Consider the following 19,343-nt stretch of genomic DNA (forward strand, 5'->3'; position numbering starts at 1 on the left):
TTGCCATCCACTTCAACAATGTACTGGAAGATTTGCTCAGGAATAAGCCAAAAGATCAGCAACACGATTGCGTTGCCCTTCCTGGCAAGCCAGGAGCCTCTTTATGCTTTCTGATTCCACTGTAAATCTCACTCGCTCATCTGTCATGATGATTGATTTTTCTTTTATAGTTTTGGCAGTATATGGTTTTATCTCCTCAACCCCCTTCTCTTCGCCTCCATCCGTGAGCTGACGTTCTGCTGAAGTAGATGTTGTGGCATCTATTGTATGTTACTGAGTGAAGCCCTAAAACTGAGTCCTGCGAATTAGCAGGCAGCATAAAGCCAGCAGACTAACAGGCACAGTATGCCCTGACCATGCTCCCCTTCCCCAGTTTGGCCCTCCCTGCGCACCCCAACAAGCTTTGTCCTTGGCTAAGGTTTTTGTGTGTGTGCCACCAGACATCCCATGAAAACCAGCATATTAGAGGAGTGGTACCTAGGACTGCAGCCATGTCCTCAGGGCAGTGTTGGAGAGGTGGCACAAAGGATGCTTTATCTCACTTAAACAGGGGAGATTTAGGTTGGATATAAGGCAGAAGCTCTTCCCTGTGAGGGTGCTGAGGCGCTGGTACAGGGTGCCCGGAGAAGCTGTGGCTGCCCCATCCCTGGCAGTGTTCAAGGTCAGGTTGGACACAGGGGCTTGGAGCAACCTGCTCTAGTGGAAGGTGTCCCTGCCCGTGGCAGGGGTTGGAGCTGGAGGAGCTTTAAGCTCCCTTCCAACACAAACCAATCCATGGTTCTACTTTTCTATGATCCCTGGATGCTCCCAGGGATCCCTTGAGCTGCAGCTAAAACCAAGTTGCCTTCAGAAATGGCTTCAAGCCCCAGTCATTTGCAGTGTTATATTGTGAAGGCAGGTGGTTATTATTTTGTGTCACCATTGACAAAGTTGACACTGTCTTTCCCTTCACCATATTAATCCAGTGACTTTAGAGTGTGCATATGCACAGGCATGCTCACTTTGCTTAGACAAACTGTGAATGGTAAATTACAGTCTGTACTATTGCTTCTGCTGGTTTTCTTCTGCCCATTGCTGTAGACCAATATTCTACATTGGGAAGGTATTTACACCTCTTCACAGTGATTGAAGGCAAGGACTGATGTGTTTTATATTCTGTTTACACTGTTCTCTATCTGATTCCCACAGACACAAGAGGCCCCAGCTGTAGGCTCACCCTTATCTGGAGATGTAGGCTGAGCAGAGGAAGCACATAGTGCTCCTGAGCTAGGGAGCAGGCGCCTCGGGCATTGCTGATGGTGTTCTATCAGTTGTGCAGTTTTAAGCAGTAACTCAGGCTTAGTCCACAGCCTTAACACGCACAGACTATCAGCTGGCTACTAATGGCAGTACCTAGAGACTTGTGGCTGTGTACAAGCTGTGCTGCACACCACTGGCCATATTTGCTGCACTCAAATTCTCTGACAGCTAAAAATTGGGCTTGCTGGTGATGTAAAGCAGCTTTCCATTTATAAACATGCACGTGGGATGGAGTCATTAGAATAATACCTCTAATGCTTATATAATGCTCGAAATGTCTGTGAAGCACAGTGGAACTAGAGCTGCTTCACAGCTCTGAGAGCTGGGATAGAGGGAGGGAAAAATGCCCTAATGCCCTGTCCTGGGAATGGAGCTTGGCTGGGCAAAGGAGCCCTCGTGGCCCTGACTTGGGTTACTTAGTGAGCTGTTCTGAAACCCTGGTGCCCCATGGATGGGTGCTCTTGGTCAGCAGAGGAGACTGAGCCCTTCCTGCTGGCCCTGGCAACCTGGTCTAGTTGAAGGTGTCCGTGCTCATTGCAGGGCTTGGACTAGATGACCTTTGAAGGCTCCTTCCAACCCAAACTATTCTATGATTACCACCATTATCATCCATCCATTTTGTGCCCCATGGGCTCTAAGAGTCCCTCACCCCACCTGCCTGGGGTGAGAACCATGGAGCAGTGGTTCTTACCCTTCCCACAAGTGTGAGGACACCGCTGGGGTCACAGGGTGATGGTGGGCACTGCATGGGCACCATCCCTGCCGCCTTGGGGCGCTTCTGCTCATGGCGAGCCAAAGGATGGGGCTTCACGTGGCTGTTTCTATCCACAACCCACTGTGCTGACCAAGAGAGGGCATGTGGGGAGCTGCTTTGGGGATGAGGGAGTAAGAGGTGAGGGCTGGCTGGAGGAGAGGGGATGCTTCGGGAGGAGAGGTAGTGGCTGCTGATCTTAGACCTAAATGAAGAGGACCTCTTTTCTAATTTTTTCACATCACCTCAGACTATTTTAGTACAGAAAAATGTCCCACGCTCAGACATCCTCATTTGCATTGTTATTTTATCTGCTGAGGTTTTAGTTTAATTTTTCTTCCCCCTGATTATACTGAAATATTGTGCCAGACTCTGTTGGTATGAACCCCTCTCCCAAATCTCTATGTGCACAGAAGAACAGATTTCATTAGTATTAGTGGACAGGCAGGTTGTAAACTGTTTATGATAATGGGAAACTGAGAGTGGTCCAGCTGGAAGGAGGACGCTAACGGGAGAGCAACCTGTAAGTGCTTCTTGGAAGTCAGCCTGTCCTTATGAATAATGGAGGAAAACCTGCTTGCAGAGCATACAAACACCATTGAGTTTGGGTTTGTTTTGCTTCTCCTTAGTAAATCCAGCTGTCTTTCACAGTGCATTTGAGGTTAAAAGAGCCATGAATAACATGTCATTGCACTTCTCACATCTCAGGTCGGTGAACTGCTCTAGGTAGCCATGGCCCTCTTGGTCCTGCACGCAAGCCTACTTATCGCATGAGGGAAAGGACGGTTGTGATGCCGCGGTGGTGTCCCTGCTTGGAGAAAATGAACGGCTGGCAAGGCTTCTACAGGAAGCCACAAAGATGTCACAGAGCCCAAGAGACTCCGTTAAACAGTTGGGGAGGAAAGAAATTGAATCAATTTTAACCAAGAGAGCCCTGGTTGCCAGTGGCATGTGGCAGAGGAGACAGCATCCTCTGGCCCCAGCAAGGCAGCTGCTTGGCTCGCACTGATACTTGTCCCCAACCTGAGGTGGTGGTGGAAGGCAATGGCACCATCCTGGGGATGGAGCACCCTCACCAGCCTCATCTGTTGGGTTGGGTCCCCCCTTCTTGCAGGGTGAAAATGGAGAACCAAAGAAAACCTGTGTCTTTCTGTGGGCTGGGAGCATCTGCTGCAGCCCTCTGGAAGGTCACTGTGATGGTAACAGTTTTCTTAGGTAGCTCCTCATTTTCTTAATGTGAGAGGTTTCTGAACTTAATTACAAAATCTTTATCATTAAACATTCAGGAACACTTATTTTTTAATACCTCAGGTTTAATTTAGGTTCTTTGAAATTTTAATATCTTGCTTTAATATTTAATGCCACCCTGACATGAGTAGAGGAATTTAAAGCCTGTTCTTTGAATGAAACGAGTCCTGGATTTCTTTATGGAGAAGGCTGAGATGGAAAGGTGAGGGAAGGGTCTATCTTAAAAGGATGCAACTCTCCCCCCCCTTTTTTTTTTCCCTATCAATGTTTGGGCATTGCAGTTATTTCCAGATAAAACTGTTCTTTTTGCACTAATGTTGTTAAAGTGACATAAGCTCAGATCTGCAAAATACTTCTTTCCTGTCTAATTATCAAAGACCACAGGCTCTCCAAAGCGGCTGCATGGGATGGGCTGCGTCTGTGTCCTCCCTGCATGAGGAAATGAGGGGCCATAAGTTTCTGTTCATCCACACAGATAATTCATATATGAGTTCCAGGTTATTGTGAATACAACACTTCATACACACATGTACGATATGCATGTGAAGATAGTGGGCTTTTAGGGTTTACTCAGTTCATACTCAGCTCTAATTAAAGCCTCACAGTTATTAGAGTTATTATTGATGGCTGCCCCATCCCTGGCAGTGTTCAAGGCGAGGTTGGACACAGGGCCTTGGAGCAACCTGCTCTAGTGGAAGGTGTCCCTGCCCGTGGCAGGGGCTGGAACTGGATGAGCTTTAAGCTTCCCTCCCAACACAACCATCCTGTACTTCTGCAATTAAAATATCTTTAACATGTTTTACAGCATAGTACCTTCAAATGAGGAGCATTACAATTTTAGTTGTTTTTCTCTTTGGGAAGGGGAATTAGCTGCCTAATTACCAGGCACCATTGATTTGTGAGCTGCATTTAAAGTGAAAAGAGTAATACAGGCCTTGTGTCATTCTTGATTCTAAGAATCTACATTAGATTCAAGATGCATAAAAGCACTTGGTGGGGGGGGAAATCAGAAGCTGATGGGGTTTAGTGTTTAAGAGATAGAGGCAAGCCTGTAGCTGAGTGAAAATGGAATTTATCTTGGGGGGGGGGAAAGGGTTCTTTTTAAAGATAGAGTATGAGACTTGCTTGGAGGGTTTTGTTGCTGCCTTATTCAGAAGGCACAGGGGAAATATCAGCTAAAGGTGATGGAGCCAAGTTGCTTGGTGTGAGCGTTGAAGAGCAAGAAAAGGGGTATGTGTGAACACGTAAAACAGCAGCATGCAAAATTATTATCACAAAGGCTCTCTTTGAAAGGGAACAGGATATAATGGGGCTGATTTTGAACAGCAGTTTTGTCCAGCTTTGTGCCTGCAATTTTATATGGAGTCATAATGCTGGTGCATCTTTACAACCACATTTTAGGCACTTACATGATCACCTATGCAGCTTTTACTGCCAATCAGTTAGATCTCCACAGGTCTGATATAATGAACCATTATTCACCAAGTATAACAGCATGCACAAGTAGCCTTCCAAAGTTAACTGGACGTTATGTACAAGGATAACCTGGTGTCCTGGGTTCAGCTATAGCAGTCATTTTTCTCCTGCTTAGTAGCTGGTGCAGTGCTGTGTTTTTTAACTTTCAGCCTGGGAACAACGCTGATAACACCGATGTTTTTAGTTGTTGCTAAGTAATGTTTATTCCAACCAAGGACTTTCTCAATCTCGAGCTTTGCCAGGGAGCAGGGGAAGCCGGGAGGAAGCAGAGACAGGACACCTGACCCAAACTAGCCAAAGGGGTATTCCATACCACAGCACGTCATGCCCAGTATATAAACCGGGGGGAGTTACCCGGAAGGCCCAGATCACTGCTTGGGTCGGGCTGGGTATCGGTCGGCGGGTGGTGAGCAATTGTATCCTCTCCCCTTGTTATTTCACTAATCGTTATTATCATTGGTGGTAGCAGTAGTGGTTTTGTGTTATACCTTAGTTGCGGGACTGCTCTTATCTCAACCCGTGGGAGTTGCATTCTTCCCATTCTCCTCCCCATCCCTCCGGGAGCGGGGGGAGGAAGAAGGGGGGGGGGGGAGTGAGCGAGCGGCTGTGTGGTTCTGAGTTACCGGCTGGGCTCAAACCACGACACCTGGCTTGGGCAAGGACGTCACCACTTATCTCCAAGCCTCCAAGTCTGTGCTGTGTAATTACTTGTGACAAGAAGATATTGTTTTCAGCTATGAGGACACAAAATCACTAAGTCCATTTTAAATCCCTGGTAAATGTCTGCATACACACCCTCAGAGGATGTCTGTGGCTGTTTGTAACCCCTCATCAGCACAAGCAATAGATCTTCAGTGGTCTTTGTGGCCTGCATATTCATTGACGAAGCCTGGGAAAATGTTTGGTGGGAATATTTAGCGTGGTGTTGGGGACCCTATTTCAGCCCCAATTCTAAAACCCAACCCAACACACCACAGAAATTTGTACTCTGTCAGGTCTGGATCTATAGCACTAACATTTGTGCCAGGTTGGATAATGGGGCAGGAGCATCTCTAACGTGTTACTTTCCAGTGTTAAAAGTGCTAATCTGGGGTGGCACAGGGGAGCGTTGTTCTGCAGCTGCAGCTTTGCAGACTCAGAGTATTACAGCTTCTGAGAAGCCCTTCAAATGGTAAACTCCAAGGCCCCTAAATATGAGCTCACTGGTGCAGAGACTGCATGAGCTGCAACCCAGGACAACCTGGCACGAGCAGCAAAGTATGCTCCAGTGCTTACCCGCTCGCCCTGTCTCAGAGCATCCTCATTTATACTTAGTTTTGCTCCCTTCACTTCATCACTTTAATGTTCATGCTCTAAACAAAGCCCTGAGGTCTGGCATCAAATTATTGTCTCTCTCTCTCTGTAATACTGTGTTCAGTTCTGGGTCCCTCACTATGACAAGGACATTGAGGTACTGGAGCGGGGCCAGAGAAGGGCACCGGAGCTGGTGCAGGGCCTGGAGCGCAAGTGTGATGAGGAACGGCTGAGGGACCTGGGGGGTTTAGTCTGGAGAAGGGAAGGCTCAGGGGGGACCTTCTCGCTCTCTGCAACTGCCTGACAGGAGGATGGAGCCAGGAGGGGGCTGGTCTCTGCTCCCAAGGAACAAGGGATGGGACAAGAGGAAACGGCCTCAAGCTGCACCAGGGCAGGTTTAGATGGAGATGAGGAACAATTCCTTCCCCAGAGGGTGCTCAGGCATTGGAACAGGCTGCCCAGGGCAGGGCTGGAGTCACCGTCCCTGCAAGTGCTCACACCCCGTGTAGCCGAGGCCTCAGTGCCATGGGTTAGTGGTGGCCTTGGCAGTGCTGGGGAATGGTTGGACTTGATGAGCTTAAAGGTCTTTTCCAACCTGGTTGATTCTAAGTTTCTATGATTAATCTGAACTGTTTCAGTGCTCTGGTTTCTCACAGAGACCTGCTGGGGTGGGGGGTGGGGGCAGAAACACGGGACTGGGAGCTCCACACCAGGACCTCAGCTTCTTTCTGGCTCTTGCCCTCCCTGCAGTCCCAGATACAGCTCTGCAAGAGGACTCTGCGATATGATCCACCTTACTCATTACAAAGGAGAAAAGAGAGATCTTAAACGGCAGTGTTGGCTATTTAATATCTTCTTGCAGCTGGACTAGATAGTTTTTGTAGGCCACTTCCAACTGAAATATTCTTGTTTTCTGTTCTGTTCTTTGCTGTTCTTGGTTTTGGGGCCATGTCCATCCTGTAGAACTAATCCAGTGTTTTCCAGGGGCTGGGATGGGTGGGAGTAAGGGGGTCTTAAAGACTAAACAGAGCATGCTAGGTGTGTGCAGCAGGATGTTCCTGTACAGACAGGCTAGAGGGTGAAAACAGTGACCTTGGCTTTTAAAGCATGGAAAAAGTGATTGTACAGTGAAACTTGAGGCGAACTCTGTTCGTGCTCAACTCTGCTATAGCAGTCTTGGATTGGGATTTGTTGTTATGAGACATTAGACCCCATAGAAAGTGAAGCCAGGTGAATAAGGAACAATTCAAGGCTTGAAGAAGTTAAAAAGTGAAAACTGCCAAGGTCTGATGATGGAAATTCATCAGCTCCTGGCTGAATAAGTAACTGTGATTCTCTTAATGTAGGAGCTCTGCCAGATTGCAAAGGAGCAGATGTGCACACAAGATGGATAGTTGCAAATAGTCAAAATACTGGTGGCTTTTGTTGTTGTTGTGGTGGTGGGTTTTTAACTTCAGTGATTATCTTTTTTTCATCTGAAATAAATCCAGATTGTGCATAGGCTGGAAAACAAAATAACAATATTTGGAGAGTGGGAGTGTGGCTTTAACAGGTGGCTTATTTACCAAAGGCTTTACTCTTATAAAAATCATATCCCTGCAGTATCCTGCAGCAGCGAGCAGGAACATATGAGAGCGGGAAGGCGTTTTGGGGGTTATTACTTGATGTGGGCTTGGGTTAGGTTGGTTTAATTAAGAACATCTGCAGGAGTGCTTTGCTAAGTGCATTTGCATGTGTTATCGACTTAGAGTTGGGTGCTGTGTAGTGGAGAGCAGTCAGTGCCCCCTTCCTGCTTGAGAAGGTGGGTGACAAGGTGGGTTTGCAGGGACATGGTGCTGCTGCTGGCAGGAGTCAGCCCGTGGCCTTAAGCCCATCAGTTTGAGGGACACATGAGTTAATCAGATGTATTCCCAGCCTCCAGTGGCACGGGGTGCTATCCTTAAACATGGATTTGACACTTGGATGTTGTTCCCTATTGAGGATGTTATTCCTATATGGGATGTTATGGCAGGATGTTATTCCTGTTATTCCCAGGAGTTTATCCTGGAGAGGAGAAAAAAGGGGAGGTAGCCCCGGTGCAAGGTGACGGGCGGGAGCTGAGCTGCACAGGCAATCCCAGCCCTTCCCAGTGAGCAGGTTCTTTGCTCCTTGCTCACCCACACTCAAACCTAAGCTCTGGCAAGGGACCTGGGCTTGCAGAAGAGCTGGTGTCCCCTGTGCCTGGTGGCGAAGAGCTGGGGAGCTCCTGGAGCTGCCCCACCAGCCCCTGGAATGGGACCTCACCACGGCTGTGCCTGGCACCAGGAGCTGTTGTCATCACACAGAGGTGTGCAAACATGTTCTGCTGCAGACCCAATACCTATTCTTTAAACATCTCCCACCTTGGTGTGAAAGCTGCGCTGGGTTTGAGCTGAGAGTTGTTGTTGTAATAACAATATTTTGAATAGTAGAAGGATAATTACACCCAGATTTGGCTCAGCACCTCCATGAGGCTTGGCTTTTGTTTTCAGATGGTGGCTCTCTATGTTTAACAAATACAAATGGGTTCCCCCCCACCTCGTTCTATTCTTCCTCACCCTTCCAAAAGCTCTAGTGTTGTATTAAGCAGCTGGCCTGGGACTGAGCAGTGTCCACACCACGAACTGTTGGGGTGTATTTTGGTTTTGGCCTTTCTGTCTCTGCCTGTGGAGGGTGGGAAGGGATTTCTTTCCCATGCATTATGAATTTATGGGGATATTAAAGCACCTTTCATAACTCCCAGGTTTGGGTAATAGCCTGAGATTTAATATAGGTAAAATGCCTTTGATGGTTGAAGTCATGAAGACAATAATTTAAAGTGATTATTAAATTATAATAGCCCTAATTCTTGCAATTCATTTTCAGATTCCATCCCAGTATTGACCATTATTAGTTGTTATTTACAGAAATGGTGTCCTGATTTTTTGGGGTGGAAAGGAACTAGAAATGGAGAAAGTATCATGTGGGGGTAAGGTTGGTTTGAGTTTTGACTGAATTGGCCCAATCCCTGGTTGTCAGCGCTCAGAAGGGAGATCCATGCTAAAAAGAGGCTTGTTTTAGGTGAAGAGCCTAACAGTAATAATTACACATCTCACCATATGGTAAAATAATTACTTTCCACAAGCACCAACTTGATGAGGAAGCAAAGAAAAAGGACATGTTTCAGGCTCACAGTTTGTCAGAAGAATTAGCACATCTTGAACACTTGGAGGATCCTTGTGCCCTCCTTTGGGGTCTCAGCGAGGACCAAGCCAAACTGGCCGCATGCAAGACCTGCAGTAAACCCGTCCCTTTCCATCTTACGACAGGAAAGCCAGAACAAGCTTTGGGGGGAACCAGAGCCTAATGCCTCACCACTGGTGTGGCTTTGTACCCTAAGCACCAGCAGACCCTCCTCCTTCTCTGCCCCCTTTCTGAGCAGGTTCTCTTGGTGGGACATGTTTTCCAAGCCAGGAATAGGTGGGCTGGATCAGGTCCTTCTGCAGCAGCAGCAGAGCTGCCTGGAGCCCTGCAGGTGTTTAAACCCATTTTAGAACTATTTTGGTCAGAATTTCCTTACTCCGTTCCTCTGTTCATTAACCTTTACGGCAGCGCTAATTCTGTACTCGAATGTAAGGTCAAAGCCCTCAGCTGAAGCTTTTCCTGAAGAATGAAGTGTCTTCTCTAAAGCCTTTGGAGAGAAATCCTGCTCCAGAAGCACTCCTCAGTGCCTCTTGACTGGCGCTGCTGCTGCCTCGCTTCCCAAGGAGCCGGTGCCACATCTGATGTGGCAGCCAAGTTACTTTGGTGTGACTGACTTTGGGAAATGAATGTTTGAAATGTGGTCTCTACATTGTGGCCTTTTGCAAAAGGTGCTCAAGGCACTGAAACACAGGCCAGGACACTTACTGCAACTCCCCTGGTGAAAATGAATATACTGTAAAAACTCAGGTGTCTTTTCCACTGCGGTCTCATCAGCAGGAGAGGCAAACTGGCATTCAGACACTCCTGCTCTGCTCCATCTATTTAAAGCTATGCCAGGATGAACAAACTCTATCACTCTACCCCATGCTTGAGGACGGCAGCATGTACGTGTCCCACTTGGGGAGGAAAGCTTTTCTGAGTCTGAAAAACCTCATGGAGCTTTCAGGTTTAAGTTGCAATCAGAGCCCTCATAGAGAAGAAGGTGGGAGCTCAGACCTCAGGTGAAACACCCTGTCTTCGTTGCCTTAGCTTGCTGTTTGTCTGATGGGTTCTTTTAAGGTCAATCTTGTGGGCTGGGAGGTCAGTCTGAGAGCTGCAGCCTCTCCCTCCTCCTCCTCCTGATCCCCTGCCTTCCATTCCCCAAGGCTGGGGTGAAAAGGAGATCAAGAGAAGGGGACCAGGAGTCAGAGACCATGGAAAGGGGACAAAGAGATGGGTAGCAAGAGATGGAGACCAGGAGATGGGGACAAAAAGATGGGCACCAGGAAAGAAGGTGACCAAGAGATAGGGACCAAAAGACAGGGCCAGTGCCAGCCCCCCTGCTTGTGCTGCAGTCACTTCCCCATGGAAGGGACACAGTGCTGTTGCGTGTGCTGTTGCCAGGGAAAGCATCCCACTGCTGCCAGCAAAGCCTGAAACAGAGTGCTGCACATCTCCGCCTGCTTAGCACAGCTCCCGCGGGCTGAAGAGCACAGGTTGGTGCCTTGCAATTAAATTGATATGAGAAAAAAAAACCCTGTCGAGACTAGAAAACACACGAATAGCAGAGCAGGATGCAGCTTGTTTGCTTTTCCAGGGATACCTGGGGGAGGGTGGATGGATTTACCACTTTCCTGAATTCAGCTTGTTGCTCACCAATGGCAAAAGCCCGTGGCCGCCTCTGCAGTGGTTTCAGTCTGTTGTTGCTAATATCCCAGAACTGAACTTCTAAAGCCTGTATCGAGTGTATTGTTCCATTGAGCTCTGAGTTTCCCCCTGCTCCCAGGCTTATTGCCCACTGAGGGCAATACGGGGACCCTCTCTGGCCCCAGCCCAGTGAGCACCGCGCACAGGAAGGTCCTGTCCCAGCACGCTGCTTGTCCTTCTGCTACCAATAAACACAGAACTGGGAAGGACACGTGCACCTATTGCTTAAAGTAATTTAGAAATGATTCACAGGGTGTTATCAGCCTTAATATTTGGCAAACACTCATTAAATCCTCTTTATACAGAGAACAGTGGCAAAACAGATCCAGTGCTCTCCTGGGCCCAACTCCCAGGCTCTGTTTTAAAAAGCTTGAGGGGACTGAATTTGCAGTAGCTTATCTCAGAGTTAACTTTATTTTCCCCTTATCATACTAAATGTAGGAGGGTCAAGGTTAATGAAGAAAATAGTGAATGTGAAGTTCTGTGGAAAAACGACCCAGTGCTTTTAGCAATTCACTTAAATGAGAGAGGAAAACCAGTTCCTTTAACATTTTAAAGCTCTCACAGCCTAATGAACCATGCTACCTCCTGCAGCTTCTACTGAGCCGAAATTCCTGCAAGAGACTGTCTCATTAGCATGAAGTGGGAGCAGCCTGCCCAGCTCTGCATGGCTCCTGGGATGCTTCACCTCTCCCACCCCCAGGGAGCATCTCTACCTGAAGTGACATGTCAAAAATGTTAAGCACATCTAAATGGCTGCACCTCCCAGCCTGAATTAGAAGAGCAAAGTCTGTTTGTTTTCATGTACAGAGATACTGGCACAGGTTGCCCAGAAAAGCTGTGGCTGCCCCATCCCTGGCAGTGTTCAAGGCCAGGCTGGACACAGGGGCTTGGAGCAACCTGCTCTAGTGGAAGGTGTCCCTGCCTGTGGCAGGGAGTTGGAACTGGATGAGCTTTAAGGTCACCTCTAACCCAAACCAGTCTGGGATTCTATGATTCTATGAATAAGGCAGGGAGGGAAAAAATGGCCGTGCCATCTCCCTGTTGAATGCCTGCTAGGAAACAAGGTGGCTGCTGTTCAGTCACTTCTTTAAGGTTTATTCTTGTCGGCCACATTTAAGTCACCATCGCTGGGGTTAATGGGAGTTCTGTGCTTAGGACTATAACTAACTGTTTTGATAAGTGGGAAAGCTGATGTTATTGCACATAAATTCCCTTGTGTAATGTGTGAGTTGTGGTTTGGTTTTGATTGAACAATAATAAAGGGAAGGATGGATGTGCATTAGGAGAGAACAGATTTTTGCCTTCTGGATACCAAATATATATTATCATTATAGGCATTTTTAATCTGGCAGCATGAAAACCCCCAAAGGTTAGTGGAGGAATAATGAATTCTTTTATATTCGGCAAATAAGAGGTGAAATTGCTGTGGCCGTGGTGGCCGGAGCAGTGCTGCTCCGGCTCCTCCTCCCGCAGCTTTCCATTCTGGCTCGCTGCATGGATGTCATTTATTCTGCTAATGGGGGCTGAGCTTTACCCGCTGCCCAGTGGCCCTTGGGGGACTGCAAGGAAAATGCCTTTCACTGGGCTGTTTTTCACTGCTGTTTGCAGTGGGTTCAAAGTTCAGTGTGCGGGAAAACCAAGTCCTCTGCTCTGCCCAGGGGAGCAGAGCGAGAGCAAAGGGGAAAGTCCTTCCTGCGTCTCTCCAGGCACTACAGTGGCTGTTGGCGTACATTGAAGCAAAGCCTCGGGGATAATTCCGGCATGTAGGAGACATGAGCATGTAGGTGATGCAGAGTGGCTGAGGACTGTTATGCATCATTCAGCAACCCCCAGTGCAGACCCAACTTCCATCCCTGGCAGTGTTCAAGGCCAGGTTGGACACGGGCTTGGAGCAACCTGCTCTAGTGGAAGGTGTCCCTGCCCGGGGCAGGGGGCTGGAGCTGGAGGAGCTTTAAGCTCCCTTCCAACACAAACCAGCCTGGGATTCTGTGAATCATATATGAATGACAAATATACGAATGACTGAAAACTAAGTTTATGGGAGGTGGCAAATATGCTGATCTCTGCATGCTTCAATATGGGAATTTTCTAATCTAAAGGAACCTCTGAGTTCTTCATGCATTAAGCAGAAAATGTGTAAAAAATGGTAGGTCCAAATAGGTATTTCTCAGTGCCGAAGGTGCCCTGGTAAAAATCTCCCCTGTCCTTATCGATACAAAACATTTGGAGAAGGATTTACTGAGAAACCCTTCCAAACTACCCGGAGACCCTTGTGCCATTGCCTTGATTTGTCTCTTTTCAGTTATGTTCTAGACTTTTACGATAGCAGAATAAATTCCTCTCCCCCTTCCCTCAGTGCTCAGCAGAAAAACACAGAAAAGGACCAAAACCCAGCACTGAGTGAATGTGTGTGCAACATCCCTGCCCATGCAGCGGCAGTGCTCGAGTTTGGTCAGATTAAAAGCAAATTCCTCCCTTGGATGTCAATACTTATTTATCTACAGTCAATAGTAAGGCTGAATGGAGAATTTTTAATTCCTGTTTTTTAAGATATGTATCTTTGTTGATGGTGTTTCCTTGTTCCAAAGAGGCTGTGCATGGCCAGGCTAAAATCTATCCTTTTCCTAAACTTCCTCACATACGTCTGTTTATCCAAGAATTTGGAAATTATTTAAGAATGCTTAAGATTAGATTAAGATATATTTAAAATTTATTTAAGATTTGAGTTGCTGGAGCGGGGCCAGAGAAGGGCACCGGAGCTGGTGCAAGGCCTGGAGCACAAGTGTGATGAGGAACGGCTGAGGGACCTGGGGGGTTTAGTCTGGAGAAGAGAAGGCTCAGGGGGGACCTTCTCGCTCTCTGCAACTGCCTGACAGGAGGCTGGAGCCAGGAGGGGGCTGGTCTCTGCTCCCAAGGAACAAGGGATGGGACAAGAGGAAACGGCCTCAAGCTGCACCAGGGCAGGTTTAGATGGAGATGAGGAACAATTCCTTCCCCAAAGGGTGCTCAGGCATTGGAACAGGCTGCCCAGGGCAGGGCTGGAGTCACCGTCCCTGCAAGTGTTCACACCCCGTGTAGCCGAGGCCCCAGTGCCATGGGTTAGTGGTGGCCTTGGCAGTGCTGGGCAGCGGTTGGACTTGGTGAGCTTAAAGGTCTTTTCCCACCTACTCGATTCTATGAGTCTTTCAAAAGAAACACTTCCCTCTCCTCCCCCTTTTCTTTTTTCTTCAACAAAACAAGTCCCTCCATGGCAGGCTCTGAAATATGGATTATTTACCTCCAGACTGGGCACAGTTCTGGCCCAGTCTTCGAAGTAAATGCATATTTAGTCTTTAAGGCATATTGTTCATCCATATAAATACATATTTTGGTATAGACATTCTTTATAACACAGTTCTGTGGATTAAGTGGAGATTTTGGTAGGCAGAACATTTCCCATTGTCTGTCCAGAATGCCAGCTCTGAAAATGTGCAAAAAGCAGCTTTCTCTGATGATGGGTTTTAACACTCCTGCATCTTAAAAACAGCACAGTTTCTAAAATAATATATATATTGAAAAGCTTAAAAAAGCTGTCTAGCTCTGAAGGATGCATTTCCTGCCAAGTTATAAACCCTTGAGAAACTGCATTTGTTCAGGAAGTTGTGAGACATCCTTTAATTCAGTATTAGTATAATATCACCATCAGCAACTGTGTAACTAGAGCATCATTGCTTTGTGGATGTCACCAACGCAATGGCACCTGCAGACCTGAGATATTACACAAGTAGGAACTTATTTATGCTGTTACAGACTTTGGGGTTTCCAATGTGGACAACAACCTCAGTTATGCTGCTTGGAGCTAAGCCATTTATTTTATCACATTTGAAAGCTGGGAATAAATAGAATAATGTTTGCCCAACAGATGTGAACGGTATGGGTTAATCCTTTGAAGAAGCCTAGAACATACCTTCCAACCATTGCCTAAAGCAAATACACCCACAGATTAACAGGGTGCGTAGGTTTTGTAAAACATGGCTGAGTTCTATTTGCAGCATGGTCCATTTTGGAACAACACCTCAATAAGTTCCAGTCTGTACAATTACCAGTTCACTGCATGGAACATTCACCAAGAACCAAGTTGCTTTATTTGATCCATGCTGCCTACAGCTCCAATCCTGCAAAAACGAAGTTCATTTGGCTGCACACACTAGGTGTGTTGGGTTAACTGCTGCACCAAGTACAGCGTGGCTGCACCTCTTTGTAGGAGTGGAGCATGGAGCAGGCAAGTCTCACAAGCAGACTAACTCCATGGACACCAAGAGCTCGCCCTGCACTGCGCTTCACACCCACACACACATCCACCATCAAATACTGCTATCAAATACCTATTGCGATAGGCCTGACTGCTGCCAAATACCTATTTCATCTAAGGAAACACCATTGGCACCCAGAAATGTTCATAGGGTTCGTTTGCTTTTTACTTTTTAAACTTGACAATAACAGCGTCCCCCCAAATTTAAGTGAAAAGTCAGAGATGGGACTGAATATCTTGTCCATGTTATCCAGTAGCTCTAATAGGTACGAATGCAAACAGTCAACTTATAATTATCTTTTTGAAATATATTTAATAAAGCTGCTGTTCATTCTATTCTGCTGCTGGAAATACTATGTTCCAGATATTGGGAACCACTGGAAAGAAATATATCTTTGAAATACAGAATTTGATCCAGCCACAGTATAGAAACATCTCAGTTTTATGTGAGACAAGGCGTATGAGCTGGGCTATGTGTATCCTTTTTTTTTTCCCCCTCATAAAACCATACTGACACAATACTTTCTGCAGCACCACTGTTTGTTTCTAGCAAATGGATTCTAAAATATAGCACTTTAAAGCTGCAATACAAGAGACATCAGGATATTAGGACTGTGTATAGTACAATCTGAAATGGGTTTCAACTGTTTCCTCAGAGGATTAATTTTGTCATGTTATTCAAGGTTTTAAAAAATGCCACATTACTGAAAATAGTACTGGAAATAAGAAGATAGAAATAGTATGATCTGTCACTGAACGTACACAGAGTGAACCAGGACACTTCATTTCCATGTTTTGGAGTCAACATATTTCTTTTTATCAGTAACTACAACAGATTCACTGCATGTTCTGTCTACACGTTAGCATGGGGTGGTGTATACTGAGACTAGTGAAACCCAGAGTCTGCCTTTTCAAAAACTGGGGTACCTGTGAGCTGAACTTGGAACTGCTGAGTATGCAGAGTGCTCATCTGGTATTGCTCACTACAAAAACCTATTGATAGGAGGCAAAATATTGTACTTACAAGAGTTGTGTCACCTACCAGGCATATAGAAAACACAGGAGTGTTGGTGTCAATAGTGGTTTTGTTACTCTTGTCATCAATAGTTGGTTTGTAAGCAAGTCAAGATCTGTTGGGGTCACCAGGGGATGTTGTAGTCAAGGGCTGTAGCCATCGTCATGCCCCAGCAATTTACACAGATGGTGGCATTTTGAAACTCAGCCATAAACTGTGAGTAACATTTTGCATTAGTGCTGTCTGCGGCTGTTTAAGAACAACAAAGTTAGTAGCATTAGATGCTATTTCAGAACTTGATCCTTCATTGGGTGAAATGGGTGTTATCTCGATAGACTGCAGTACTAGGAAATTAGGTATGAGGCCTTAACTGCTGTGTAAGCTATTTGTACAGTGTTAGTACATTGGTAATGAAGTCCTGTGTGTAATGAAGATTCTATCATGGACGGCAACATGCACTTCGGTACAGTTATTGGAGCAACCTCGTTTTAATATATATATGTATATATATAAAATTCTGCTTGATACTTCATGTATTTTCAGATATCTAATATTTAAAAGCATCCTTTATCATTGCTAAATTAGCCAAACCAGTACAAAATTAAGTGCAAGAAAAATACCAATTCACATAGTTTTTGCCAGTAATACAAAAAGGACTGTTAAGTTTCTCACATTTACAGCCATTGAGGAATTTGGCTTTAGAATGACTAAGGGAAACGTTCCTACATTCAAAAGATGTCTCAAAATAATTTGTGTTCTGTTTTGTAATGGGAAAAACTGGTTTTTACCAGGATCACCTACTGGTTAGTGGTGGTAGATGGAAAACACAAGGAGGAGTTGGTGCTATCCTCAACTGGTTGCCTAAAAACCCAAGTCTGAAGCTGTTCAATGACCCCCTAGAGATGGGAAAGGAGGTTTTGCTTTTAGCCAATAGCACCTTTGTCCTCAACTAGAGATTTGTTATGCTCAAAAGGATGCTTTAGCATTTCCCAAAAGACATTCCAGATTTGTTGGAGAGGAAGAGGAAAGTAGTGTTTTATGAAGGCACACCCATGCTGAATTTGCAGGAGAAAGGAAAGAAACCAGAAAGCAGTACTGCACAATGCAGTTATAATACAAGGCTCATTCTTGAAACCTGAATATCATGCTAGAAGAAAATCTAGATATGTGTAATATTTTGAAGAAATATTTTGAAGGCAATATTATTTGTTATGTTTTTTTATATCAAAAAAGAAAAAATGTTTCTGTGTAAATGTGGATAGAATGCTGTTTAAGAAGGGAACTGAATATTTGTATTGCAGCCTTAAAGAAGCACATTTTTACTGCAATATCTTCTCTTTTTTTTTTGTAAACTACAGTCTGCGACTCAGCAGACCATGACTGAATGCTTTTGAAAACTTGGAGATTACAAACATGAAATCACAATTAATATCCTCTAAAAGTAATTTCAGAGTTTTTCACGTCTTAAAAAAGGACAATGTGTACTGCTTCACAAGGTAATGCAGCTAATCAAAAAGAGGAGTAGAATTAAAGTATTTACATAATGAGCAATTCTACAGAAGGCGATCATCCCCACGTAAGCACTGCTGATTATATCCCACGCTGCTTTTAACAAACTCTACCAGATTGGAGCCAGTCATCAGCACTTTCAGAGAATCCTTAAAAGCCTTTTATGGGTCTTTACATTTAGTGCAGAATGATGTTCTTCAGGTAGAATATGCTGGTGAGGGAGGACAGTGTCAACACAAGGTACCAGCAGGAGAAGAGGACTTCAGCATCACCGGTGATCCCATACTGGGCTGTACTGGGAGCTGCAAAGAGAAGAGAAAGGGGTTAAGTGAAAATGGCCACTCCTGGTGTACCCCAAATTCTTAGTTTTCAATAACTCTTCTCAGATATAATCATTACTGCAGCAAAAGCATCCTCCTGAAAACCGGAGAAGCTGCTGCAAAGGTAGCCAAGCCCTCCTGCCACACTGCTGAGTGAAGATGACTTTTAGTTTTAAAGAGGATAAACCATTTTTAAGGCAAGCATTTAAAATGTGAGTATTTGACATCAGCCGAGCAAATCAGGTTTAAACATCTGAATAATTTATCTGTTTTCAAGTTACTGAGCATTAAGATCTCTACTGAAATCAATGAGAGGTGAATGTCTAAGCTCTGCTGGAAAACAACTAATTTTCTGCCTAAGTTTAGAAGCTGAATCTTGACAATTTTGCTTAGCCAAAGACATTCATATTTATTTTCAGTCTCTTTGTGGAACTTGTATTTACTTGCTGTAATACAAAGCCTTTCTCAAATTCCTAAGTAAATATGACAGTAAGTGCATGCAGAGAGAGAGTTAAAATGTAAGGAAAAGCTAGTGAGGAGGCAATCACTTGCAGCAGCCACGGGTGGGATGGCTGCAGGCTGTCTGGACTCAGGCAGAAACCAATGATTTTTGATAAGCTGGAGAACTGGATGGAGAGAAACCTAATGAGGTTCAACAAGGGCAAGTGCAGGGTCCTGCACCTGGGGAGGAAGAACCCCAAGTACCAGCACAGGTTGGGGACTGACTCTAGTGAGAGTAGGACAAGGAGAAATGGCCATAAACTAAACCACAAGAAGTTTCACCTCAACACGAGGAAGAACTTCTTTCCGTTGAGGGTGGCAGAGCACTGGAACAGGCTGCCCAGGGGGGCTGCGGAGTCTCCCTCGCTGGAGACATCCCAAACCCGCCTGGACACATTCCCGTGCGACCTGCTCTGGGTGGCCCTGCCTTGGCAGGAGGTTGGACATAAGGATACCGCGCAGGCTGTGCTGTGGAGAAAGCAAGGTTCACCAAATCCTCACAGGCTTGTCTTTTGGGCAGAGAAGAAAAGAAACTGTAGTAATCACCCAAGAAATTAAAGCAAACTCAGGGGTTTCGCCACATTCTGTTGGCTTTTGCAGATGCAGTCTCCTCAATTTCAAGTTTTGCTCAGTCTAAATACTGAAACATAAATGTCCCTCTTCTTTCTGCAAGAAAATCTGTGCTAAGTGCTACCAGGTCCATTTCCAACATATGACATTTGGCGCAGAGTGTGTTGTAAAACCAAAAAT

The 19,343-nt window shown here is 45.7% G+C and overlaps 1 protein-coding gene across 1 annotated transcript in view; it reads right to left on the reverse strand.

Moving 5' to 3' along the window:
- The window catches only part of NEGR1 (neuronal growth regulator 1), a 306,944-nt gene that overhangs the window by 12,054 nt on the left and 275,547 nt on the right, over nucleotides 1-19,343 (reverse strand). The window contains exon 7 of the mRNA XM_030494056.1: nucleotides 1-18,074. This exon is cut by the window's left edge and continues 12,054 nt beyond it. Within this exon, the coding sequence (XP_030349916.1) occupies nucleotides 17,950-18,074 (125 nt within the window). The 3' untranslated portion in view covers nucleotides 1-17,949. The remainder of the gene's footprint in view (nucleotides 18,075-19,343) is intronic.

The sequence above is a fragment of the Strigops habroptila genome, chromosome 8 (genome assembly GCF_004027225.2).
Source record: "Strigops habroptila isolate Jane chromosome 8, bStrHab1.2.pri, whole genome shotgun sequence".
NCBI classification, from domain to species: Eukaryota; Metazoa; Chordata; class Aves; order Psittaciformes; family Psittacidae; genus Strigops; species Strigops habroptila.